Here is a 25999-nt window from a genome sequence, read left to right as displayed (position 1 = left end):
TTTCCTCACCTGTAAAATAGGTTAAAACCTACCTTCAGAGGCCTGTGATAAGACTTAATAAAGTTTTAGTATACATAGTAGTTGCCAGATTCAATACTTGTGACCATTCACTACTGCACTTTATAGAATTACTAGTATCCTTAGCATCTATTGGAGTCTGTTAATGAGAACTACAGAATAAGTTAAAGTCAATAATGAAACAAATAAATGTGAATTTAAATGGCCATGCCCTCCCCAAAACCATGCTAGGGAAATTCCATGTTCTGATTCCTCTTCTTTAGGACTGTCAATGGCAGGATACCAGCTCTGGTCACCATGGACCCCACTGGACGAGAGCTTCCAATGGCTGCGGCACACAACACCTACATCTTCTTCAAAGCACCCTTTTAGGGCTTCCCCCTGCTTCCCACGTACCCCTTCTGACCTTGAAGTGCAGCTGTGCTTTCAAGAGGTCACTCTAGTTCTAGACAGCCCATTCCTGGAGCCTGGGGTGAGTCCCAAGTTACCCTGCCACACATCAGAGCTCCAAACCATGGACAACAAGAAAGGGCTGGTCAGGAAGCCCCAGCCTGTCCGCCTCAGTGGAGTGGATTCCGTGTTTGGCAGGGTCATCACAGCTCAGCCACCAAAATGGACCGGAACCTTCAGAGTTTCAGACAAATCAGCCTTTTGCAAAATCATCAGCCGGGAGCACCAGTGGCCCACTGGACTTAAGGAACCTCAGATTCAGATGACAGTGACCATGTGCAAACAGATGCTGCGCTCTATCCTCTTACTGTATGCAACATACAAGAAGTGCACTTTTGCCTTACAACACTCCAAGTAAAGGGTTCCCATCTGATTCCTGTTCCTTATACCATGCCCTTTTACTATGTGTCTGAAGTTTACAGAAACCTGTCTGTATAAAGGAAACTGATATCACCCCAGCAATCTTGCTTTTCTGTCACGCAGTGACAATTCAGGAACCCCTTTATTTCCTTTCCCCTCCAAATAAGGCCAGTGACCGGAGCAAGGGAGAACATTTCCACTGTAAAGCTGAACAACATTTAAAAGAGAGTCAAACTAGCGTTAACATGTACATGTGATAAAGAACCATTAAACCATATAAACCAATGAGCCTAGTGTGAACTCACTTCAACACCTAAGACCACATCATGTTCCCCAAACATGAGTTGGGGAAACAAAGGGGTGTCAAGGAAGGAGATTACGGATTTCCACGTACATGAGGACGAAGGGATCAAAAATTTATAGATGGCTCAAGGATTAAAAAAAATAATAAAAAATAATCCCCCCCCCCCAAATCAACAACAAAAAACCCTAACAACCACATCCTAATGCCACTGGAGAGTACTAAATTGGGTAGAAATATTAACAAATATTAAATAAATATTTATAGCCTGGCAAGAAAGAACTTGGGAGGCAGCAATGAAACTGGGCTTTCTGGCGGAACACAAGAGAGCTCCCCATTTTAGCTGGTGTACTACTATTCTACTTCTAATAAACAACAAGTAATTTCGTAGCATTCTTGTAACTAGATTATAGGTATAACTCAGAATAATGTGGAAATAAAATAAACATATATACAAAGTCAACATGAGTTTGATGGTGCCTTTCCCTCTTTGTCTTATATCTATAGGATGACCAGAAAAATTTTAAAAAGCAGCCAGAATTTTCCTTTTGACTTTCTTTGGGAATTGTCCAGAAATCTGTCACTCCTCCGAAAATATCACAAAGATTTTCTCATCTCAAGTAAAGATGGTCCTTAGAATAGGAAATATGTGATTTTAATTGGTAGAAGTGATGTGTTCACACCAATTTCCATTATTTCTCTGCATAAACCCCAACTGAATTCCATGTAATACTTGACTTATGAAGGAAATTCAGAAAGAGGAATGAGGTAGTTCAGGCAGAACTTAAAACAATTTATTTGTAAAACTGGTACAATCCTAAATTCTAAAAGTTTCAAAACTAGCTCCCAAAGCCCAGTATCTATTCCACAGCATAGCACTGCCACGTTTGCCCAAGACCGATAAGTAATGCTACAGTGGAATCATGAGCCAAGGTCTTTGATGATGACAGACAACCTATGAAATTCAAATTTGGCGGATTCAGCAAAGCCCACCACCCCAGTGACAAAACAGGATGCTTCCAGTAAGGAAGGCAGACAGATTTCAAACCCTAAACACAAAACAGGAAGAGGCAAGCAGACATGGGGAAGGGGCAGCAGTCTCTCTGTGGTCTAGTCGGAGTCATCATCACTCTCATCACTATCTTGCTCCTTTTCTCCATCACTTACTTCATCTTCACCATCCTAAGGGGTAAAGGATAATTAGATATTTTAGGTCATCTGAATAACCCCATGAATTACAAGACTGCTCCCATAGGATTTACTGTACTGTATCATCATTAAAACCAATGACGGGTGTTAAAACATTCATCTGAAAAAGGAATTGAAGCTCCCCTGTTATTTTTCTATTGTGACCTCTTAAGCCAAGACTATGGAGGAAGGCCACTGGGATAGCAACCTATGACATTTTGCAACTGAACCAAATTCACAGGATTTTTACATAAGCCATGGTCCTCCACCTCTACTGCATGTGTGTGATATAGAACAAAGTAGGTACTCAATATAGAATGAAATGTTTGCTAACTTAAAAATTCTGGTGTAGGGGCTCTTGGATGGCTCAGTCGGTTGAGCGTCCGACTTTGGCTCAGGTCATCATCTCACTGTTCATGGATTCGGGCCCCACATCGGGCTCTGTGCTGACAGCTCAGAGCCTGGAACCTGCTTCGGTTTCTGTGTCTCCCTCTCTCTCTGCCCTTCCCCTGCTCGCACTGTCTCTGTCTTTCCAAAAAAAATGAATAAACATAAAAAATAAAACAAAATAAAATAAAAATTCTGGTGTATCTTGGGATACTTGGGTGGCTCAGTCGGTTAAGCGTCCAACTTCAGCTCAAGTCATGATCCCGTGGTCTGCGAGTTCGAGCCCTGCATCGGGCTCTGTGCTGACAGCTCAGAGCCTGAAGCCTGCTTTGGATTCTGTGTCTCCCTCTCTTTGCCCCTCCCTCACTCATGCTCTGTCTCTGTCTCTCTCAAAAATAAACAAACATTAAAGAAAAATTGGGGATGGGGGGGACCTGGTTGGCTCAGTCAGTTAAGCCCCCGACTTCAACTCAGGTCATGATCTCGTAGTTTGTGAGTTTGAGCCCTACATCCAGCTCTCTGCTCTCAACACAGAGCCTGCTTCAAATCTTGTCTTCCTCTCTCTCTCTCAAAAACAAAGATTAAGAAAAAAAAAATTTTTTAATTAAAATAATTCTGGTGTATCTCACCAGAGGAATTCAGCATAAAATTCTTTGGTCAGTAGGGGCACCTGAATGGCTCAGTCAGTTAAGCATCCGACTACTGCTCAGGTCATGATCTCACGGTTAGTGAGTTCAAGCCCCCAAGTTAGGCTCTGTGCTGACAGCTCAGAGCCTGAAGCCTGCTTCAGATTCTGTGTCTCCCTCTTTCTTTGCTCGTCCCCTGCTCGCTCTCTCTCTCTCTCTCTCTCTCCTCTCTCAAAAATAAATAAACTTTAAAAAAATTAAAATCTTTGGTTTCCAGTTTTAATCTGGGAGGCTTGCTTAGGAGAAAGTACCAAACTAATAAGATACTGTTTCAAAAATTTTTTTATGAGAACAAGGTAGAGGTATACTATACAAATACAACAGAGGACCATGTAATAAAAGTATTTTTCATATTAAATGATCTTTCTGCATCAGCCTCAAATTGCATTATAGAGAGGCTTTACAGGAGGGGTTCTTAAATTTGAGCTTCTTGGTGTCTATAACCCACCCGAATTGTAACAAAATTTAATAAAAATATCCATTTTTCTTCAGCTTTCTGTAAAGTCCTGAAAATATCTGTAACAGCCCAGAAAAGAATAAGGACCCCTTCTCTTACTGTAGTCCTTAGTGACTGCAGCTTTTGATTCTGTGCTTTAGTTTCCACCAAATGCATTCATGTTTCTATCTTATATATTCACAAAACATATTTAAATGGTTTAACTCATTCTTCTCAACACTCAGAGAACACCAGACTGCTTCTTTTTTCCTCTATAAAATGGTTTTTTCAACTCGACAACATATGCCACAACTTGAGAGAGTCTTTTGGCCCCCACAGAATTTCATATAAAAACAGAAGCTTTTCTGGAGGCAATGGTGAAGAGCATAGAAGTCTTTGATTACAAACGTAAGCAGGGTGGGGTACCCGGCTGGCTTAGTCAGTGAGTTGCAACTTTTGATCTTGGGGTCATGAGTTCAAGCCCCATGTTGGGTGTAGAGATTACTAAAATAAATAAACTTAAAAAAAAACACAAAACATAAGGGAGCTTGGGTGGCTCAGTCAGTTAAGCATCTGACTCTTGATTTCAGCTCAGGTCATTCTCACAATTGTGAGATCAAGCCCCACACTGAGCTCTACACTAAGTGTGGAGCCTGCTTGCACTCTTTCTCTCTCTCTCTTTCAAAAATGTATAAACATTGGGGTGACTGGGTGGTTCAGTCAGTTAAGCATCTGACTTTGGCTGATGTCATGATCTTGCAGTTCCTGAGTTCAAGCCCCGCATTGGGCTCTACGCTGCTTCAGATCCTCTGTCTCCCCCTCTCTCTGCCCCTCCCCTGCTCCCACATGCACACTCGCTTTCAAAAATAAACGTTAAAAATATATATAGGGGCACCTGGGTGGCTCACTCAGTTAACCATCCAACTCTTCTTTGGCTCAGGTCATGATTGCACGGTTCGTGAGTTTGAGACTCACACCAGGCTCTGCGCTGACAGCAGAGAGTCTGCTTGGGATTCTCTTTCTTTCCCTCTCTCTCCCTCTCTCTCTCCCTTGCTCATGTTCTCTCTCAAAATAAATAAATAAACTTAAAAAAAATAAAATGACAGACAAAAAAAAAAAGTAGTGCCGACTCACAAGGATTTAAGATAAAAAAAAAAAAAAGCAAGTTCTATACTTTCTACTGACTTAAAAAAATACAACTGTCAACTGCACAGTCTGGGGCCTTACGCAGAGATACCTCTGTTGCTTTGCTCTTGGAGACCTGGGATGTTGTATTATCCTCACTCTCCTCGGCTGTGCTCTCCTGGGAATTCTGGGATAGTATCTCTTCACCCTAAATGCAGATGGGCCAAGAAAAATGGTGGGTTACAATAAACATATTTGGGGATCAAGGTGAGAAAGGCTTGGTTTGTAGATAACACAAGATATTCTAGCCATTCAAACATGGTCAAACACAGACACCAAACTGTGATCTAGTACCTAAAGAAGTGATAATCACACTTTCTGAGGTAAGTGTGGCTCCCATATACTATGTAGTTTTATAAGAAGTCTATTGTTGCATTCTAGTATCACACTAGATTTTACAAGGCCAGGACATACTGGTGACTCATTTAATGTTGAGTATCATTCTAAAATTTCCCAAATACCTTAAGGTATATGACCACCAACACACCAACTACAAATGGCCATGTAGAAGCTGAAACACCGCATACAAAGTGGTTTAAAGACATCAGCTTTTCATCATTTCTGTTTGGACTCAAATCCTGGCATCTCTCACTTACGGCTAAATGACTTTAGGTAAGCTACTTAACCTCTCTGAGCTTTACTCTTCTCAGGGAAACTACAGTATTGTTTTATTATAGTATTTTGTTTAGTAGTATTGTGCAAGAGGCACCTGGGTGGCTCAGTTGGTTAAGTATCTGACTCTAGGTTATGGCTCCAGTCATGACCTCACGGTTTCTGAGTTTGAGCCCCGTACTGGGCTCTGCACTACAAGGGTGGAGCTTGTTAGGGGTTCTGTTTCCCTCTCGCTCTGCCCCTCCCCTGCTCGTTCTTTATCTCTCTCTCAAAATAAATAAACTTAAAAAAAAAAAAAAAACCAGTACAGCGGAAATAACAGTACCTCATAAAGCACATGTGAAAAAAGGAAACTAATTCTCTGGGGTGCTATTCTTTTCATATATGAGATTATAAAACCCTGAGCTATTATATATGTGAATGAGAAGGACTTGTACCCTATATGACAATTTCTGGGGCGCTGGGGTGGCTCAGTCCGTTAAGTTTCCAACTTTGGCTCAGGTCATGATCTTGCCATTCATGAGTTTGAGACCTGAGCTGTCAGCACAGAGCCTGGAGCCTGCTTCAGATTCTGTATCTCCCTCTGTCTCTGCCTCTTCCCCACTCACACACTCTGTCAGACAGGTGAAAGACCTTAGAAATATTTACTTGTTAAAAATAGGCAGAGAATAATTTCAGAAATAAGACAGACTGCTTAGGGAAAAAAAAAACTTTTTAAAAATAACTTTTTAAAAAGTCTGTCCATATAAAAAAATGTTGTGAATCTACCCTCAGTAGATTCTCAACAGGAGCCCACTCTGGTTGAGGAGAGAGGTTTTACTGATCTGGCTCTTCTATCTCTGAGCCATTGTTATTATCAGTGGCATGTTTTGGTGCCTTTGCTGGCTATGATGAGGAGTGGAGCCCATGACTAAGACCATAAGCAATCTGCCCTAACTTTAAGAGCAAAATGGCCATAGCCTTAAGAGAAAACAGTCTTGAGAGAACAGGGCTCAGCTGACCTCCTTGACATACCTTCTGATGCTCTCACAAAGAACAGGAGTAGATTATCACTGGCATGCCTCTAGGCTTACCTGCAAGTCCCGGTTTTTGAGGTTGCCCAGCCAGAAAGCCTCCCTGCAATTGTTGAAGATGAGCATGGCTTTCACTCTGCAAACTAACAGCTCCAGCGTCTTTTTGAGCAAAGGCACGTGTTTGGTGAGTTTCATGTCCTGGTGAATCTGAATAGAAACCAATGCACCCAACTCACTTGGACTATCATTCTTTCACATTCCTACACAGAAACTTGTGAATTCCTGACATCGTGAACACTAAAAAATAGCACAGGTCCTCCCAGTACAGGCCAGAGACACATTTCTGTTAAACAGCCATCTCTAAAGAGAATGGCAGCTCTCCTTCAAGCTAAAAGAGCCTAGAAGACCTAACACCGACACCTTAGGTTCTTCTTCATAACCTCTTATTGACTAATTATCAAGGAATTCACCTAAAATATTCTTGAATATGTATTATACTGATATTAAACAACAGAGTATCCCTTATAACTCCACTGTTCAGCACCTTCTAAAGTTAGAACGAAGTGAAGAAGTGAGCCATAGGAACTGAATTGAGGAATTATTTGGTTTGCCTGTGACTACAGAGCTCTGTGGTTCTGTATGCCTTCAGACAAAAAGTGACAATGGTTCAACTGTAGGCTTCAAGTGGAAAAATCCTCTAATGGTAAAATGTTCTCACAAGAGACAGATGTGTTCTTTGACAAGTTAGTAGAGCCTGAAAAGCTCTACAGATGGTTGCTTTTAGAACCACCTCTTGTCTCTAGCAGAAAATCATCACTTATATAACATTCCTCCCACCCAGAGTACTTTATAGCAGCAACACATCCACCAACATTCTCTATCTCTCACCAAAGAGAAGCTTCTACAGGAAACAGTGCTATGGAGTTTGAGTCAAACTTCAGAGCCAGAAACTCCCCTCTATGTGATTGCCCAATTTCAACTAGCAACTAAGGATCTGACCACTCTGAATTAAACTGTCTCTGGACATACACAGTCTCAAAAATAAAGACTCAAGAAGGGTAAAAAAGGATGAAGGAAGTGGAGCCCATGGATCTCTTGATCACACTGAGATTAAGCCAACAGGCAGGATGATGCAATGACTTGCTCTCCCCTCTTACCTTGGAATGCCCACACAGATGATGAAGCAGCCTCGTATCCAATTGGAAGGTTTCCAGTAAGCTCAGAACATCTTCCTACAACCAACAAAATTCATAAATACCATATTAAATGCTCTCATTTCATTCTAGATGCAACCAAGGGCTCCAAAGAGGATAAACTTTGCAGGTCCCAGCCTTGTATTGGTAATCATCTCAATTTGGCCCTCAAAGTGAGGACTAACTAGCTATCCTCCCCTTTCTCTTTCTGGTTATAAGGAGGAACCAACCAAATACTGTGAGAGTGTCTTGCAAACTTGCTAAATATGTGTAAGGAATCATCCTTTGTTTTTATCCTTATTTCACTACTCTAACCCTGAATCTCACTTGGCCAAAAAAACTCTCCAGACTATCCATTACAACAGCAAAAAGTTTATGACACAATGAGCTGTTTACTACTATTACTATTATTATTATTGTTATTTCTGAGGGTAGACCTAGAGAAATGCAAAGGAATAAGCAAATGACACACTGATCCATGAGGTGCTGGGAATGCAGCAACACAATAAAATCAAGCTAAAAGGAACAACTACCCCCAGATCTGGAGTAAAAGTAGAAAGGTGGGTTTAAATCAGAGTGGGTCTGAGGAGTTTAGCCTACTTTGAAATATTTGGTCCAATATGGGCATCTTTGGTGATAGCTGAAGTGGACCAAAGGAGCCCCAGTAGAATGGTGGCCCAGATCCTAGGAATGGGACCACCCCCATTCCGAGCTCAGGAGTCACCATGGATGTATCTTCTGGGTAACTGTACAGAGCACACCTTTCTTCTGTGTTCTCAGTTCTTACCCGGTGTTTTCTAAAACTGAAGTCTAGGAGTGGCATACACTGCTTCAGAAATGCTTCCACAAAGAGACGTCCATACTGAAGAAGAGAAGAGACACACTAGTGATGACCTCTGTTGAGGTCTTTCACCAGAACAGCCCCTGCCTGAGGTAGCATAGCATCACCCAGCCCAGGGGCTTTATCTTATTTTTGTATATAAAAAATAAGCAGGGAGGAATCCAAAAGGTTAATTTGGAGAATGTAAGTTTAATTCAAAAACTAAATGGGCCTGCTAACTAAGCCTCAGAGTTAGGCAAACTTACCTACCCTAGACACAGACAATGAGCAGAAGCCTTGATCCATGTAAGAATGAGAGCACAGAAAACAGAAGAGGACCACATCTCCCTAAGGACCACTTACACCCAAAAGGAAAAAGGTATAGAGATGAGGAAGCACATAATCAACTGCCAAATTTAATGATCAGATAAACCACTCTCCCTACTCACCCATCTCCCACACTGGGCCAGGGCAGAGAGAGTAAAGAGGAAGAGAGGGACTAGAAGATAACAAGAATAAGGTGCTATTCACTTGGAAGGAACCATCAGGAGTCGGAAAGACACGTTCTCCCAATAACATTCCCTAGCTCCTGACCCATCATCAAATCTAAGGCTAATATGGGCTCTCCCCTTGGGAGAGGAGTTCAGTGGTTATCAGGATACCAGCTTCCACATTCATGAGGCCAGCCATGGGCTTTAAAAAGAGCAATCACCCACTCCTCCTTCCTCCCTGTTGCCTGGGAAGGAATGGCAGGAGTGACTTTTGTTCTTAAAGTCAGCCGCCCTGAATCCACTCCTGCTAGTTCTAAGACTCAAACCAAAAATTTTCAAACTCATAGCAAAATTAGCTTCTCTAGTCATCCAACTAGTATGGGAAAACATATCCATTGTCTTTTCTAAACTACCTAACCTGTTAGCACAGATTCTGAAAATTCTGGCTTGTGGACAAAGTATTAAGCAACTCCTTTCTGCTGAGGCCATCTCTAGAGATCCACAGGAACAATAAATACTAACGAAGGCCACGTCATTTTCTCACCTTCAAACATACATGCAGAACAGGACGACTATCAAACACCTGGAGACACAAAAGACAAGAAACCAAAGCTGAGGTCTGCTCCTTTGAGCACCCCCAGCCTCTTCCCCATTGTGCAAATCACAGCTCTGGGCAGTGTAGAGAATTCTAAAATGAAAAAGGCATGTCAATAGTTAATTACAAAACAGAAATTAAAGTAATCACCATCACTGAAATTCAAAAAAAAGGAAGAGGGAAGCAAAGAAGAGTAAGAAATTTACTCTAACTCAGGGATATTAACTCAGGGATATTAAGATGGCATTGTAGAGGTCCTAACCTTGAAGTGAAGCCTTAAGACAGATGGACTGAGAGGCAGAAAGGCGAGAGAATGACATTCTGAGCTGGGAGAATACCCTAGCAAAATCATGGAGTTGGTGAAGTACACATTGTGTTTGAGGGATAAAGAAGGCATTCAGGATTGGAAAAGGGAGCTAGTGGGAATGTACTCAGATCACAGAGGACCCAAGACAAGGTGAGATCTGTTTAATAGTACTGTGGCACAGACAGAGAAAGAGGAAGGAAGAGAAGGAAAAAGACATTGCCTTTTCAGAGAAGAAGGGGTTATCCAGGATGGGTAGAGGGATAAGGGAAGACAGGGAAGAACAAACCCCAAGGAAGGGTGGGGAAAGGAGCAGGAAGGTCCATTTTGGAAGCCAGGACCCTTGTTGGTTTCTATAGTTAGCTGGTGAGGTGGGTCAAGGAGCCTCCACATTCACCTTTATTAGGTTGATGAGGATACTGAAGTCTCGAACAGCCATGTTCCAGTAGAGGAGCTTCTCTTCATGAATCTGGGGGTAATCAAATACATAGGCACTTCTGAATCAGCCAAGTACTTCTATTATTGCATTCCCACTAATATATGGGTCTTGGATTACAAAGCTATTCAGAGATTAATTTAAGCCAATTATTCTCTCAGAGATCTTACCAGTGCACCCACAAGATGGCTCTGAGGCCCGCATACATATAACACTAAGGTACCTCAGAGAGAGTTTCTAAAAAGAAAACTCCTCTTCAGTAACGTCTAAATAGGAAAAAGCCTCTGTAACACACCTGCTGGTGTTCAGATCCCTGTGGCTTCTCTGATACCTATGTTGTCAGCAGTCTAGCTCAGCTCTGGTTAGCGGACTGCCAAGGCCCAGCGTGACAGCATCTTAAACAGGCCTGCTCACCTCATACCAGCTCACAAGCAGCAAGCTGCCAGGCATGGGACCAAAGACATTTTTTCCAGGGCTATGGCTTATGGAGAAGCCTGAGCATTCCCTTGGGTAGTAGCCAGGGAATACAGAACCCAATCCTCTCTCAAACTGACAGGAAAGAAATTAAACCAAGAGTTCTTTGAAAAAGAATCCTGGATCTCTGTAACTCAAAGGAAGTAGCTTAGAAGAAAACCTGGACCCAAGAAATAGAAGACACAGAAGCTTCCTAGTTACTCAGGTCTACTTCTTGTGCTGGGAGTATCTGACCCACCTGTTGCGAGTCTGCTGCTGTGCCAGCCTGAAGACCTTTCACTGTCTTCTCTAGTTCAGCCATCATCACTCGGAAGAAAATGACAAAGGTGTGCCTAAAAGGGGAAAATATGCACACCCACATAAGGATGACTAGTTAGATAGAACTTCCTAGGAAGAAGCCAAGGAACCAAAAATCATTTCCTTCTCCACCTCTTTGAATTTCCTTTCACTAGGGTCCACTGTAAAAGAATGGGGGTGGGGGTTGAAAGGATTAAAAAAGGAGTCCAAGAAGATGGCCTGTGAAACAATGGAATTAACTTTATGAAGGGAAACGGTGTAGTGGCATGGAAAGAGCCATGAAGTGGTGGTAAAAAGATCTGAATTCAAGTTCCTAGTTCCATAATTACTGCATGTTTAAGTCTGAGTAAGTTCCCTCTCTAACGCTCATTTTCCTCATCAGTACAACAGGGATAATGATACCTACTCACAGAATCGATGCAAGGATTAAATGACATAAAGAATGTGAAAGTGATTTATAAACTTTGTATGAGACAAAAAACCCACTGAGATGTACACATGATTGGATACTATAATCACTTTATCCTAAAGGTGGTTAAAATATTAGTCTCACTTTTAAAGGATGAAAGTACTAACAAGACACATTTGGTGACTAAATATTTATTGTCTTTGAAGACTCTACTGAAAATTCATTCGTCACTAAGGTCCTTTCACATGGGTTGATTGAGAACCCCTTGGAAAGAATGCACAGTATACGTTCTATGTGTTGAATGAATTACTGTACCTACCATCTGTAATAGAATTAGATGAAGGGTAAGGTAGTTATTTGGAAACCACATACATTGGACAATGTGATTCTAACTTAGGGAAAGAACTGGAAGAGAGAACTCCTTTACCTGGTTAGGGTGGGGAATGTGGAGGAAGATCCATCTTTAGGAGAACTGATCAGTTCTGGGACACCAACCCCAGCAATCTCCTCTATGGCCTTCAGAACACTGTCTGTATGCTCCAGGTAGATGCTGCATTGAGAGCAATAGGAGTATGAACACATGTTACAGAATTCCTAAATCAAGATTTCCTTCTTGAGATATTACCAGCTATTTAGCTTTACAATAACTACTAGCATTTATTCTTTAAAAAAAATTTTTTTTAATATTTATTTTTGAGAGAGACAGAATATGATTGGGGGAGGGGCAGAGAGAGAGAAGACAGAGAATCTGAAGCAGGCTCCAGGCTCAGAGCTCTCAGCACAGTGCCTGACATGAGGCTTGAACCCACGAACTGTTGAGATCATGACCTAAGCCAAAGTGGGACACTTAACCGAGCCACCCAGGCACCCCTAGCATTTATTCTTAATAAGATGAAAATTCCAGACAATTGTCAGGAGGTAAAGGAAATGATGTTTTAATTGGAAATACAGTTAGACACTTTGGAAGTGATGGATGAGTCTTGGATATAGTAGGCAATACATAACGATGTAACTCTGGGGACGCCAGGGTGGCTCGATTGGTTAAGTGTCCAACTCTTGACTGTGTCTCAGGTCATGATTTCGCAGTTTGTGAGATTGAGCTCTGCATCCAGCTCCCTGTTGACAGTGTAGAGTCTGCTTGGGATTCTCTCTCTCTGCCTCTCCCCTACTCATGCACTCTTTCTCTCTCTCAAAATAAATAAATAAACTTAAAAAAAATTACAAAACTCTGGTTAACAAGGCACAATACAACTACAGACGCCTCCATTTTCTCCTCTATAATAATAAGGAACTAGCTGACAATATAAAACAGAACTAGAGGATCTTACAATCCACATATTCCAAATTGTTAATTATTTTATTTTTCAAGTATAATCAACATATCATGCCACATTAGTTTCAGCTGTATGATACAATTATCCAACTTTTTGTTAATTTCAAACCTATTTCATGGTTTCCAAGTTCCCCCTAACCACAGTAATTCCTCAGTCTTTGACCAGGCAAGAGATCCCAACAGTGACAAAATGGACTATTCAGCTCATGTAAAGAAACCGAGGCTCTCACCTGAGCAAAGTATGGAGCTGCTCAGTAGAGATGCTGCTCTTCTCTTTCTCCCCACTTGGCCATACCCGACAGAGAAACTGTTTGGCTAATGAAGCTGTTGGAGAAACAAGACAAACGCATTTCACGCATGGAAAATTGACCAAACTCTTGTTTTCCAGTCTTTTGGGGGGTGATTAATGATCAAAAGGATTATTATTATTTACTTTACTTTTGAGAGAGAGAGAGACAAAGATCGTGAGCAGGGGGAGCAGCAGAGAGGGAGGGGGATAGAGGATCAGAACGGGACTCTATGCTGACAGCAGAGAGACCCATGCGGGGCTCGACTGCATGAACTGTGAGATCATGACCTGAGCCAAAGTCATACACTTAACCAACTGAGACACACAGGCACCCCAAAAGGATTATTATTATTTTTTTATATTTACTATGAAGTTCCTAGTCTAACAGACAATTTGAAAAAAGCTGCCATGGGTTCCTGCTCCAGTGGTCCTTCTACCAGAAATAAACCTAAGACTCAACACGTTCCGCCCTCTTACCCTGTCCTGACACACAAAAACATAAACTGAATAGACACACACTGCTGAGCAGTAGGAAAACCAATCTTGTTCCTCCTGGGCAGACCAATAAGCCATGGCAACCTCAGATTCACACCAAACGCTCCCCTTGAAATTAACAGGAAGTAATAAAAGGTTTGTTTTGCATTTTCTTCTGGTGTTCTGTCTGTACTGCCAATTAGGATGTATAAATCAATGAGTTGCATTCTAAGAGCTATGACCAAAGATAAAGATTAGGAATGGGGCTCAGCTTTTCTTTAAACTTAATCTTGATTTGTTCTCCTTCTCCCACCCATTTTATTTACCTTGTAGTTTGTATCTCTTTTTGTCAAATATCTCAGATGATTTACCAAAAAAAAAGACATGAATAAACAGAAGGCAAACAGAAAATTACCTAGCCAACTGAATTAACCCAATCAGACTAAGCAATGTCAGCAGAGATCAATCATAGTTCCTTGATATAGCAAGAGGGCACACCCACAGTTATGGGGGGGATTTACATGTAAAATGTACAAGTTCCTAAGAAGCACTAAGTTTACAAACTTGAATTATTAATCCTATTCGTGGAAAAAAAAAAATGACGATCTGAGTCCATCACCAATTTTTTCTTTGTTCTTAGTAGCTGTAGATTTCTCCAAAATGACCATCAAAAGTCTGATGAGATAAAGAGCACACTGGAAACTGGGAATGCTGTGAGAGAAATTCTGCAAGTAATTGAAGCTCTGGCTGTAAAGGAGACAACAAAACAAAAAAGATACCACAAATATTACAGATATGTCTAAATTCATGAGTTGTTCAAGTCCACTTATGTATTTAATGGTCTAATCATTTTCAGGTGCTTTTGTGGCCATCACCTTTCAGGACCCTGATAGGGAACTGTAACCTTGTATGAAGAAAGCCAGGGCAGAATAGAGCCCAGTGGATGGAGTGCTGGCCTTGAAGAGTCACATACACCAGAGACCCAAATAGAGGAGTCTATGCCATGCTTGTATGAGCAACCCTGGACAAATTATTTGCTCTTTAAGGCCAAGGGCAACACAATGAGAATAAGGCTTAAATTCTACATTTATAGGGACAAGAGAAAGGAAATTATAAGGCAGAGAAAGCAGAGCTTTTTTTTTTTTTTTAATTTTTTTTTTTTTTTTTAATGTTTGTTTATTTTTGAGACAGAGACAGAGCATGAGTGGGGGAGGGTCAGAGAGAGTGGGAGACACAGAATCTGAAACAAGCTCCAGGCTCTGAGCTGTCAGCACAGAGCCTGATGCGGGGCTCGAACCCACAAACCGTGAGATCATGACCTGAGCCAAAGTCGGAAGCTCAACCGACTGAGCCACCCAGGCGCCCCGAAAGCAGAGCTTTTAAATAAGCGTGCCATATATGGTCAGTTTTCATTGTACTGAAATAATGGGAGATAGGGAGTCACAATTAATTCAAATTAATTCAAAATTGTAGTTGAAATAAAACTACAGTCAACTCTCTGATTGACTATGGAAAGGAAGTCAAACAAATTTAAAAGCACTATATTTAAAACAAAGTAAGGTCTTGCCTGATAGGGATGATAAATAATGACTGCAGACCCAAAGACAGCATAGAGTAGGTTAGAGAAACACCAAATTACTTGGGGAGAAGCTGGGATAGGATGCTGGGAGCCATGCTTCTTAGATCTCCTCACCTCCTTCCTCCACTGCCTGCCCTCAACCTAGGCTTCTCTTCTTCCAAGATGGAGAGAAGATCAGTGGTAACTACTGCTACCTAACTACCCTACCGTACTAAAAGACAGAGTAGGTTCCTGGATAATCAAGAGTTCACTACAGATTACTAGTGTTTTCAAGATCATTACCTGAAAAGGCAAACTTTGGGGATGAAGGATGCACAAAGATTTAGTAGGACTGTTCAACAGTTTCTAATGTTTCAGGGTTTATCTGAATACATACGTGACGAAGCTCATATAACTGAGGAAAAGCAGCTGAAAACATCAATTTCTCTCACGACTACTGGGAGACACCCAAGTGGTTTCCAAAAAATCTTGCTAATCTTGTTCTAGGAGTTTCTTGGGACAACACTCTGTAATATGTAGTCTGACCCACCTGAGCAATTCCTCCAAGGCCTGGTCAGGTTCTCCTTGCTTCAGTCGGTTAGTAAGGACCTCAAGGGCTGAGTACAGTAAATGAACACAATGAGGCTGGAAAAATCCATTCCTAAGGGAAAGTCAAGGTAAGACGGTTGAGCTTAGTTTTAGGAAGATTGCTTGGACAGCATTTGAGAATCCTGGCTTCCAGGCTATACCATCAACAAGTTAATGGAGAAAATGGAGAACTAGAGCACTGAAAGTACCCAGGTGACCAATTCAGTCACAGCTCTGAACCTCATATTACAAATTAAAGTGCACCTCAAACAGTCTTGCCTTAAGGACCCAACAGTCCTCCTAGGTTTTTTTCTTTTTAAAAACTTCTTTTAGTAATTATTTTTGAAAGAGAGACACAGCATGAGCAGGGAGGGGAAGAGAGAAAGGGAGACACAGAATCTGAGGTAGGCTCCCGGCTCTCAACTGTCAGCACAGAGCTCGACGCTGGGCTCAAACCCACGAAATGCAACATCATGACCTGAACAGAAGTTGGAGACTGAGCCACCCAGGTGCCCCCTTCATTTTCAAGAAAAAAAAAAAAGCTCTCCTTCATACTTTACACTTTAGAGAAAGTCTCACCCTTCCTCCCCAGAAAAACCAGGAATAACTTGGTCAACTGTTAAATCAGTATCAAATCCACAGAAGTGCTCAATAAAAAACTTACTCCTTGGGGCGCCTGGATGGCTCAGTCATTAAGTATCTGACTTTGGCTCAGGTCATAATATCACAGTTTGAGTGAGCCCTACTTTGGGTGAACATGAGCCACACACTTCAGATTAAATCACGAATGCCACTTTGGGTGAGCCCCGCTTTTCTTTTCTTTCCTTTCTTTCTTTCTCTCTTTCTCTCTCTTTCTTTCTCTCTCTCTCTCTCTCTCATGAGCCACACACTTCAGATTAAATCACGAATGCCACTTTGGGTGAGCCCCGCTTTTCTTTTCTTTCCTTTCTTTCTTTCTTTCTTTCTCTCTTTCTCTTTCTTTCTCTCTCTCTCTCTCTCTCTCTCTCTCCCTCCCTCCCTCCCTCCCTCCCTCCCCCCCGCCTCTCCTGGGATTCTCTCTCTCCCTGCCCCTCACTCACCTGTGCCCTCTTTATCAAAAAACAAAAACAAAAACAATTACTCCTTCTTCTAGAAGTCTTGACAATTCTATCTTCAGATTATCTCCTACTGTCCCTTCCTTCCCAAGCCTAGGCCATCCTCTAAAGCAGGCCCTTATCATCATCACATATGTAGATCAGACACCTTTTGATTGATCTTTCTGCATCCCTTTCCAATCTGTCTTGCACACTGCTGCCAAAAGGATTTTTCTAAAACAGTGATTTCATTATATCCTTGCTCTGATCGTAAAACCAAAATTGCTTCTCTGTACAACATCCAAATTCTTCTGACCTTTAAGACCCAGCACGATCTGAACCCCTAGATCTTCTACTCCTCTAGGAACATCTCCACATCACCAGTGGTAGTCCTTCTGTCTTGCAACAAATGTATTCTGAGGGCCTATCATAGGTCAAGTTTTGGGGGGGTAACAGCTTATTGAGATAGACCTGACATCCAATAAACTGCATGTATGTAAAATGTTGATCAGTTTGCTCAGGTGACATATAAACCCATGAAACCAACACTACAATGAAAATAATGAACAGGGCACCTGGGTGGCTCAGTCGGTTGAGCGTCCGACTCTTGAATTTGGCTCAGGTCGTGATCCCAGGATTATGGGATCGAGGCCTGTATTAGGCTCCATGCTGAGCGTAGAACCTGCCTGAGATTCTCTCTCTGCCCCTTCCCCAACTCACGTCGTCTCTTAAAAAAAAGGAGGGGGGGAAACATATCCATTACCCCCAGGAGTTTACTTATATTCCTTTGAAATCCATCCTTGACTCCATCCTCCCACCCAGTAATAGGCAACCACTGATCTGTTTCTGTCACTACAAGATTATATGCTTTTCCTTAGAGTTCTATATAAATGGAATCAAATGTTATATACTCTTATGTCTTGCTTTCTATTCAGTAGAATTCTTTTTTTCATCTATGTTGTTGTGTGTAGTATTCCATCATATGAAAATTTGTTTATCCATTTACCAGTTGGTGCACATTTGTGTCTAGTTTGGGGCTATCACAAATAAAGTTGCTATAAACATTTGTACACAAGATTTCGTGTAGATTAGACATATGCTTTCATTTCTCTTGAGTAAATACCTAGTAGTAGAATGGCTGGGTTTTGTGGTAGGTGTATATCTTTTTTTTTTTATATATATATATAACTTGTTTTATTTTTTATTTTTTTAAATTTACATCCAAATTAGCATATAGTGCAATAATGATTTCAGGAGTAGATTCCTTAGTGCCCCTTACCCACTTAGCCCATCCCCCCCCCATCATAACCCCTCCTGTAACCCTGTTTGTTTTCCATATTTATGAGTCTCTTGTTTTGTCCCCCTCCCTGCTTTTATATTTTTGTTTCCCTTCCCTTATGTTCATCTGTTTTATCTCTTAAAGTCCTCATATGAGTGAAGTCATATGATTGTCTTTCTCTGACTAATTTCACTTAGCATAATACCCTCCAGTTTCATCCACGTAGTTGCAAATGGCAAGATTTCATTCTTTTTGATTGCCAAGCAATACTCCATTGTGTGTGTGTGTATATATATATACACACATCTTCTTTATCCATTCATCCATCGATGGACATTTGGGCTCTTTCCATACTTTGGCTATTGTTGACAGTGCTGCTATAAACATGGGGGTGCATGTGCCCCTTCGAAACAGCACACCTGTATCCCTTGGATAAATGCCTAATAGCATAATTGCTGGGTCGTAGGGTAGGTCTATTTTTAGTTTTTTGAGGAACCTCCATACTGTTTTCCAGAGTGGCTGCACCAGCTTGCATTCCCATACATCTACCTTTTTAAGGAACTACAAAACTGTTTCAAAATTGGGTGCACCATTTTACTTTTCCACCAGCAACATGTCAGAGTTCTAGTTACCCCATGTCCTCACTAACACTGTAAGTCTTTTTAATTCAGCTGTGCTGTAATTTTAACTTGGAATTCCTTTTTTTTTTAATGTTTATTTATTTTTGACAGAGAGAGACAGAACATGAGCAGGGGAGGGGCAGAGAGAGAGGGAGACACAGAATTGGAAGCAGGCTCCAGGCTCTGAGCTGTCAGCATGGAGCCTGATGAGGGGCTCGAACTCACAGACTGCGAGACCATGACCTGAACCGAAGTCAGATGCTCAACTGACTGAGCCACCCAGGAGCCCCAACTTGGAATTCCTTAATAACTAATACTACTGAACATTTTTGCATTACTTATTTGCCACCCATACCTATCCTTGATGAAGCATCTGTTCAAATCTTTTGTCAGGCACTGTTCTTAAGTACTGAGGATATAATAATGATTGGTTTCAGCTCCCAAGGAGCTCATGGTCTAGCAAGGAAGACAGATTAACAAGCAATTACAATAAAATGTGCTAAATTTTACCATAAGAGGATACCACATTTTTTTTTAAGTTTATTTATTTATAACCTCTACACCCAATATGGGGCTTGAACTCATGACCCTGAGACCAAGCGCCACATGCTCCACAGCCTGAGCCAGCCAGGGCCCTGAGAATACCAGAGAATTAGGAAAAAATTAGGGGTTAGAGGGAGGAAGGAGGCTTACTTGTCCTAGGGGTTGAGAAGATGACTCTGAGGAAATAAAGTTTAAATCCAGATCTCAGAGATGAGTTAGAAAAGACTGGTGATCAAGGAAGATAGGGATCCTGGTAGAAGGATGAGTATGCGTGAAGTCTTCCAGGTGAAAGTAATATAAGGTGCTGAAATTAGTTCCATATAGCTGGAGGGCAGAGTGTAAAAACAATGAGTGGAAGAGCAGGAGTCAGATAATAAGATGCCTTAGAAATAAGGTAAAAGTGTTTGCACTCAAGAAAAATCTAAGGACAACCAGAACCAAAGTTGGGATAGAATAAGGTTGGGTTTGCACTGGAAAGACCACTCTGATGTGCGAACAAAAGGACTGAGCGAGGGCAAATGGAGGCAGAGACCAACTGTGAAACTAATCTAGTCCAGGTGAGAGATGATGTGAGTCTCAAAGCAGTGCAGAAGGAGAGGAACAGATAGCTAGATGGCTATTTAGATGTTATTTAAAAGATAAAATTAACAGGATTTGGTGACCCAATGTGGAAGAGACAGGAACAAAGAGTAACTTCTGGTTTCTGGTTCAGACAATTGGCGGTGCCATCTACATAGCTGGGCAAGGCCGAAGGAGCAGTGGTGAAGATGATAAATTTCATTTTGGATGTGATGTGTCTGAGGTGTCATCAACACATCTAAGGAAGCATTGAGTAGGCAGTTGGATATAAATGCTTATAGCTCAGAAGATAAATTTCAGCACAAATTTAAGCTTGGGTGAGGCTGCCCAGAAAGCCTCTATAGGAGAAGAGAGGAGCCAGGGCCCAGCCCCGAGGAGCAAAAGCAATTAAGAGATGTGTCTTCTTCATTTCTACTTTTATCCATGCCATGCCTTGCAGCCCATTCCTTTACCTCCCAAAGGCCATCTATTCTTCAGGGTCCCATGAAGTCCCATTCCTTCCACAAAGTATCTCTAAATACCCCAGCTCAAAATGTATTCAGCTCTTTAACATATAACCTGGAATTTATCTAAAAGTTGTTTAGTAACAACTTTTTTTTTTAAGTTTTATTTATTATTTATTTTGACAGAGAGAGAGAGAGAGAGAGAGAGAGAATGTGTGGGCCTGCACAAACAGAAGAGGGGCAGAGAAAAGGAGAAAGAGAATCCCAAGCAGCCTCCAAGCCATCAGTGCAGATTCTTATATGGGGCTTGAACTCCCAAACAATGAGATCATGACCTGAGCTGAGCTCAGGAGTCAGACGCTTAACCGACTACACCACCCAGGTGCCCCAACAATTTTTTTCTTTTTAAGATTTTATTTTTGGGGCGCCTGGGTGGCACAGTCGGTTAAGCGTCCGACTTCAGCCAGGTCACGATCTCGCGGTCCGTGAGTTCGAGCCCCGTGTCAGGCTCTGGGCTGATGGCTCAGAGCCTGGAGCCTGTTTCCGATTCTGTGTCTCCCTCTCTCTCTGCCCCTCCCCCGTTCATGCTCTGTCTCTCTCTGTCCCAAAAATAAATAAACGTTGGAAAAAAAAAATTTTTTAAAAAAAGATTTTATTTTTAAGTAATCTCTACACCCAACGTGGGATTCTGAGATCAACTCACGGCCCTGAGATCAAGAGTTGCAAGCTCCACCAACTGACCCAGCTAGGTGCCCCAGTAACAACTTTTTTTTTTTAATGTCATTATTCATTTTGGGAGAGAGAGAATGAGCACACAAGAGGGAGGGTCAGAGAGAGACAGAGACAGAGACAGAGAATCCCAAGTGGGCTTTGTGCCAAAACAGGGCTCAATCTCACAAACTGTGAGATCATGACCTGAGCCGAAATCAAAAGTTAGACACTTAACCAACTTAGCCACCCAGGTGCACCCCCCCACCCACCCCAGTAACAACTTCTTAAGTTAACAATCTCTCCAGCATTATTACAGAAAACCTGCCATAGCAAACCTAGCTAAGAATCAGATGCCCAGATTTGTTACAATATCAAGTCACCTAATTTTTTTTTTTAATTTTTTAACCTTTATTTATTTTTGTGAGACAGAAAGAGATAGAACACAAGCAGGGGAGAAGCAGAGAGAGAGACAGAGGGAGACACAGTATTCAAAGTAGGCTCCAGGCTCTGAGCTGTCAGCACAGAGCCCGATACGGGGCTCAAACTCACGGACCGCGAGATCATGACCTGAGCTGAAGTCAGTCGCTTAACTAACTGCGCCACCCAGACACCCCCACCTAATTTTCAAATGAGTTATAACACTGGTCGCATAAGATACAGAGGGCACAAGATCAAATGAAATGATACAGACAAAAACACTCCAAAGAGAACAAGTACCATATTTATATAAGACTTACAGACGTTTTCCCTTATTTTCTCTACCTTGGTGCCTTGGTGACTGTCAAGTAAAAGCAAGTACATACTTAATGATTTTCACCTACTGTATCTGCCACTTACTCACCAAGCAAAAAGAGCATGAAAAATCTGCAGTAGCCTCTGATAGCATGAAGACATTATGTGGTACTCCTGAACTTTCATTCCTGGTCCATCAACTACACTTTGATTCTCAGCAGATAAGCACTAAAAGGGAAAAATGTTTTTAGGACAGTTGTTTCAGCAATTGCCCTCATTTTCCTTCAGTATTTTTCAACCAAAAATGAAATCTCTTGTTCACTCTGTAATTTCTAAATTTCTATAATAATAAGATAGGCTGCTGACCTGAAAATAGTTGTGAATGTTCTCCAGATGGTTACACATTGGAGTCAGCAGTTGAACAACACTATGAACAATTTGTTGGGCAGATCTCTGATGGAGATGTGAGAATCCAGTATTTCGGTGTCCTTTACTCTATAATAAATTCAGAGTTACTGGGGAAGAAACTGCTGGATAGCGTCTCTGAAACTAAGAATTTGTTAAGGAGTTTACTAAGACTTACGTCACGAGGTAGAAGTGGACAGAAGAAAGTGGTTATGTGCCCAAAACTCTTTTTGGACAAAGAGATCTTGTCCCATCTTCAAATTACATTGGCTTTTGTAGAATACAAAGTGTTTGCAAAGAATAGACCCATAATTACTGAGATAAAGCTCACATAAAAATAGAAATCACTTAGGCTGAAAAGACCATTAAATAGTAAATGGTAAAAAAATGAATCAAATAACTGGATATATTAAATTTAAATGTTTACACCAAAACCTTTCATGTTTTGTTGTTTCCATCACCCAACTGCTTTATCAGATGCTTTGTGCACATCTGTACATTATATACACATGAGGTTCTGGCTTTCTCTAGATAGCCAACTACTACATTGAAGGCTTGGGCACGGGCTTAGTTTGGGAGGCTTTTAAAACAAAACCTAAGTAAAGAAAAGGATTCAGAAATGCTCCAGACATTTAGAAATATGTATCTTGTTTGAGGTAACTTTTTTGATTAGTTTCAGAGTTCCTTTCTAAATCAAGGTGAATGGTCTAGAAATGAGGCTGCCAGTCATGGTACCCAATGACCCAAACACAATGCCAGAGAAAGTGACAACTTATTCACTAAGATCTCCTTGTTGCCAAATTCATTAAGGCCAGGGCCTGTGCTTCTGCCTATACGAACCTTGAGGAAGGGGATTCTCCTGGCAACAGAAGGTATCAGCATATTCTCCAGCTTCTGGGAGAGATCTTCCAGCAAGAAAAGTAGCTCAGGGGGCTGAAGTTGCACAACTTCTGTAGCCTGTCATAAGGAGGAAAGAGAGGATAATTCCGAGCATGTCCTAGCCATCTTTTCTGGGGAGCACATTTCATGTTTACTCTTCCCAATGGGTGAAGAATCTGACCATTCCCAAAAAAGGGGTAAATTTCCCTACCTCATATAAATGGCTGTTGTGCTCTGTCAACAAATCATAAAGTCAAGAATTCCCAAAGTAAAACAAATTTCAAGTTATTAAAATAAGAATCCAAGCGAGCACAGTTTTAGAAGACATACTTTTTCTCTAGAAGTAAATGTCTCTGTGTATCCTTCCAGTTGTGGCCTCGAGGTACATTTCCTAAGTACCTGGGGCAAAAAATGACTAATTCAAGGGAATTTCATTTTTCTCTGTTTACTTCCTTCCATATTTTCTTTCTGCTAATGTTCTGCTACTACTAACTCTGGACAGGATCCCTATAAGTGTATTACACTACCATAAGCAGAATGAGCCAAATACAGTCTCACTTCAAACTATTTGTTCAATATACATTTATGGAGAATCTTCAAGCTGATGTACAAAGACTGGGGTTGGGAAGGGGTGATCCTATCTCTACTTTAAAGGAGAATACATTTTTCTAAAAACCTATGGTAAAAAATTTCATGATATTCCTCTTTTTACTTGTTTTATTTTTTTAAGTTTTTATTATTTATTTTGAGAGACAGCAAGAGAGCACATAAGTGTGAGCAGGGGAGGGACAGAGAGAGAGGAAGAAAGAGAATCCCAAGCAAACTCTGGGCTGTCAGTGCAGAGCCTAACTCCTGACCTGAGCCAAAACCAAGAATCAGACACTTAACCAATTAAACCCCTCTTTTTCTGAACCTGGAGAAACTACTCTGGTGAAATCCCTTATCAAAAGTTACCTTTTCCGTGAAAATGTCCTCTACTTCCCAGTTCACTATAAATAGCATTCTCTCCTCAGAGTTTCACTGGTACTTGGTTCAGACCATCAATATAGCAGACACTGCTAACTATGTGTGTGCTTCCCTTATTAGATTGTGAGCTATTTGAAGGCTAGCATTATGCTGTATGCTCTACTGAATTGCCAACATCTCGATTAGTGGCAAACACAAAAAAAACCTTGATAAGCATCTGATGGAGGCTGAACAAATGTCATGAAAGAGTGAAAACAGCATTAACCTCTATAAACCAGAACAGTGCTGCTCTCCAAGAATAATCTAAAAAGCTTATTATTTGTAACCTAGGATAAGGATCATCTCTTTGGCATGATTTTTCATAATTACCTAACACACTGTAAAAAACTTAGATTTATAAACATCTAGATGATGAGGGGGGTGCCTGGCTGGCTCAGTTGGTACAACATGTGACTCTTGATCTCTGATCATGAGTTCAAGCCCCACATTGGGCCTAGAGTTTATTTTTTTTATTTTTTACTAAAAAAAAAAATTTTTTTTTTAATCTTTATTTATTTTGAGAGAGAGACAGAGTGTGAGCAGGGGAGGGAGGCACAGAATCAGAAGCAGGCTCCAGGTCCTGAGCTGTCAGCACAGAGCCTGACACAGGGCTCGAACTCATGAACTGTGAGATCATGACCTGAGCCGAAGTTGGACACTTAACCAACTGAGCCACCTAGGCGCCCCGAGTTTACTTTAAAAATAAATAAATAAACAGGTGCCTGAGTGGCTCAGTCGGTTGAGCATCCAACTCTTGATTTCAGCTTAGGTCATGATCCCAGGGTGGTGGAACTGAACCCCGTGTTGAGCTCTGGACTGAGTACAGAGTCTGCTTAAGAGTCTCATTCTCTCAGGGCGCCTGGGTGGCTCAGTCAGTTAAGCGTCCGACCAGCTCAGGTCATGATCTCACGGCTCATGAGTTTGAGCCCCACGTCGGGCTTTGTGCAGACAGCTCAGGGCCTGGAGTCTGCTTCAGATTCTGTATCTCCCACTCTCTCTCTGCTCCTTCCCAACTCATGCTCTGTCTCTCTCTTTCAAAAATACATAAACATTTAAAAAAATTAAAATAAATAAAATTAATTGTTTACCTTAAAAAAATTATGAGGATGATTATTCGAAATTACTTTCACTACATATAAAACCTCTGGAAGCCAGAGTCTAACTTCTCTCAGTGCATACTACTCTTATTAAAATAAGAGTAGAGATGAGAAATTTTCTCAAAGAAGATTAAATTCTAGGATTTCAGCTCTGTCACTTACTTCAGTGTGCATTTCAGTATCAAAGATGAACTTGGTCACAAGCCCACAATGCAGGATAGAGAAGACCTCAATGTCCAGTTCTCGGAAAAAAAAACGGTAATTCTGTAGTGACACTGATGGCTTTTCTTCCTTCCCTTTGAACTCCTGGGGAAAAAGTAGCAGCAAACCAACAGAATAAATAAAGCTTCTATATTAACCTGATTTTTCATGAGGACTTCAAAATGCAATTATGCATTCATTTTGTGCAAAAGTTACTTTTTCAGCATATCACCATTCTCCTTTCACCAAAGTCCCTAAATATTCCTAAGACAAAAGCACCTAATTTAAGACTGGGATAGGGGTCACCTATTAAGACCCTTTGTTGGTTTCTACTTGGGTATGAACTACTAGACAAACCAAGGTGTCATGTCATGGTACAGAAAATGATGAGCTTCGGCACCAGACAGGTCTGCCTTCAAATCCTTGCTCAATCACTTATTAACTGTGTGAATTTGGACAAGTCACTTACTCTCTCTGGGTCTTAGTTTCCTTACCTATTAAATGTAGATACTACTACTAATCTTGGGTTTTTAGA

At 41.2% G+C, this 25999-nt stretch overlaps 2 protein-coding genes across 3 annotated transcripts in view; one reads left to right on the top strand and one right to left on the bottom strand.

The window, feature by feature from the left end:
- The first annotated feature begins 230 nt into the window (after positions 1 to 230).
- Positions 231 to 826, top strand: FANCD2OS (FANCD2 opposite strand). Its single transcript, XM_032592353.1, has one exon. The coding sequence runs from the start codon at positions 290 to 292 to the stop codon at positions 824 to 826; it is 537 nt and encodes a 178-aa protein (XP_032448244.1). The 5' UTR covers positions 231 to 289.
- Positions 827 to 1893: 1067 nt separating this feature from the next.
- The window catches only part of FANCD2 (FA complementation group D2), a 63119-nt gene continuing 39013 nt past the window's right edge, over positions 1894 to 25999 (bottom strand). The window contains exons 29-44 of one of the 2 annotated variants that reach the window (XM_030307378.2): positions 25426 to 25569; positions 23123 to 23239; positions 22244 to 22372; positions 21987 to 22105; positions 15860 to 15970; positions 14371 to 14498; positions 13219 to 13312; positions 12083 to 12205; positions 11188 to 11281; positions 10437 to 10508; positions 9685 to 9723; positions 8617 to 8691; positions 7794 to 7868; positions 6697 to 6843; positions 5064 to 5159; positions 1894 to 2311 (exon numbers count right to left, since the gene is read on the bottom strand). In XM_030307378.2, the coding sequence (XP_030163238.1) occupies positions 2240 to 2311; positions 5064 to 5159; positions 6697 to 6843; positions 7794 to 7868; positions 8617 to 8691; positions 9685 to 9723; positions 10437 to 10508; positions 11188 to 11281; positions 12083 to 12205; positions 13219 to 13312; positions 14371 to 14498; positions 15860 to 15970; positions 21987 to 22105; positions 22244 to 22372; positions 23123 to 23239; positions 25426 to 25569 (1635 nt within the window). In that variant the 3' untranslated portion in view covers positions 1894 to 2239. The remainder of the gene's footprint in view (positions 2312 to 5063; positions 5160 to 6696; positions 6844 to 7793; positions 7869 to 8616; positions 8692 to 9684; positions 9724 to 10436; positions 10509 to 11187; positions 11282 to 12082; positions 12206 to 13218; positions 13313 to 14370; positions 14499 to 15859; positions 15971 to 21986; positions 22106 to 22243; positions 22373 to 23122; positions 23240 to 25425; positions 25570 to 25999) is intronic. The other variant, XM_030307380.2, reaches the window with a different exon arrangement.

Source organism: Lynx canadensis, chromosome A2, assembly GCF_007474595.2.
Source record: "Lynx canadensis isolate LIC74 chromosome A2, mLynCan4.pri.v2, whole genome shotgun sequence".
In the NCBI taxonomy this organism is placed as follows: Eukaryota; Metazoa; Chordata; class Mammalia; order Carnivora; family Felidae; genus Lynx; species Lynx canadensis.
This window is presented reverse-complemented; position numbering and strand designations above follow the sequence as displayed.

Bases quoted from the DNA above. Each gene is read 5' to 3' on its own strand.
- FANCD2OS (XM_032592353.1), top strand. From the start codon at position 290: ATGGCAGGATACCAGCTCTGGTCACCATGGACCCCACTGGACGAGAGC.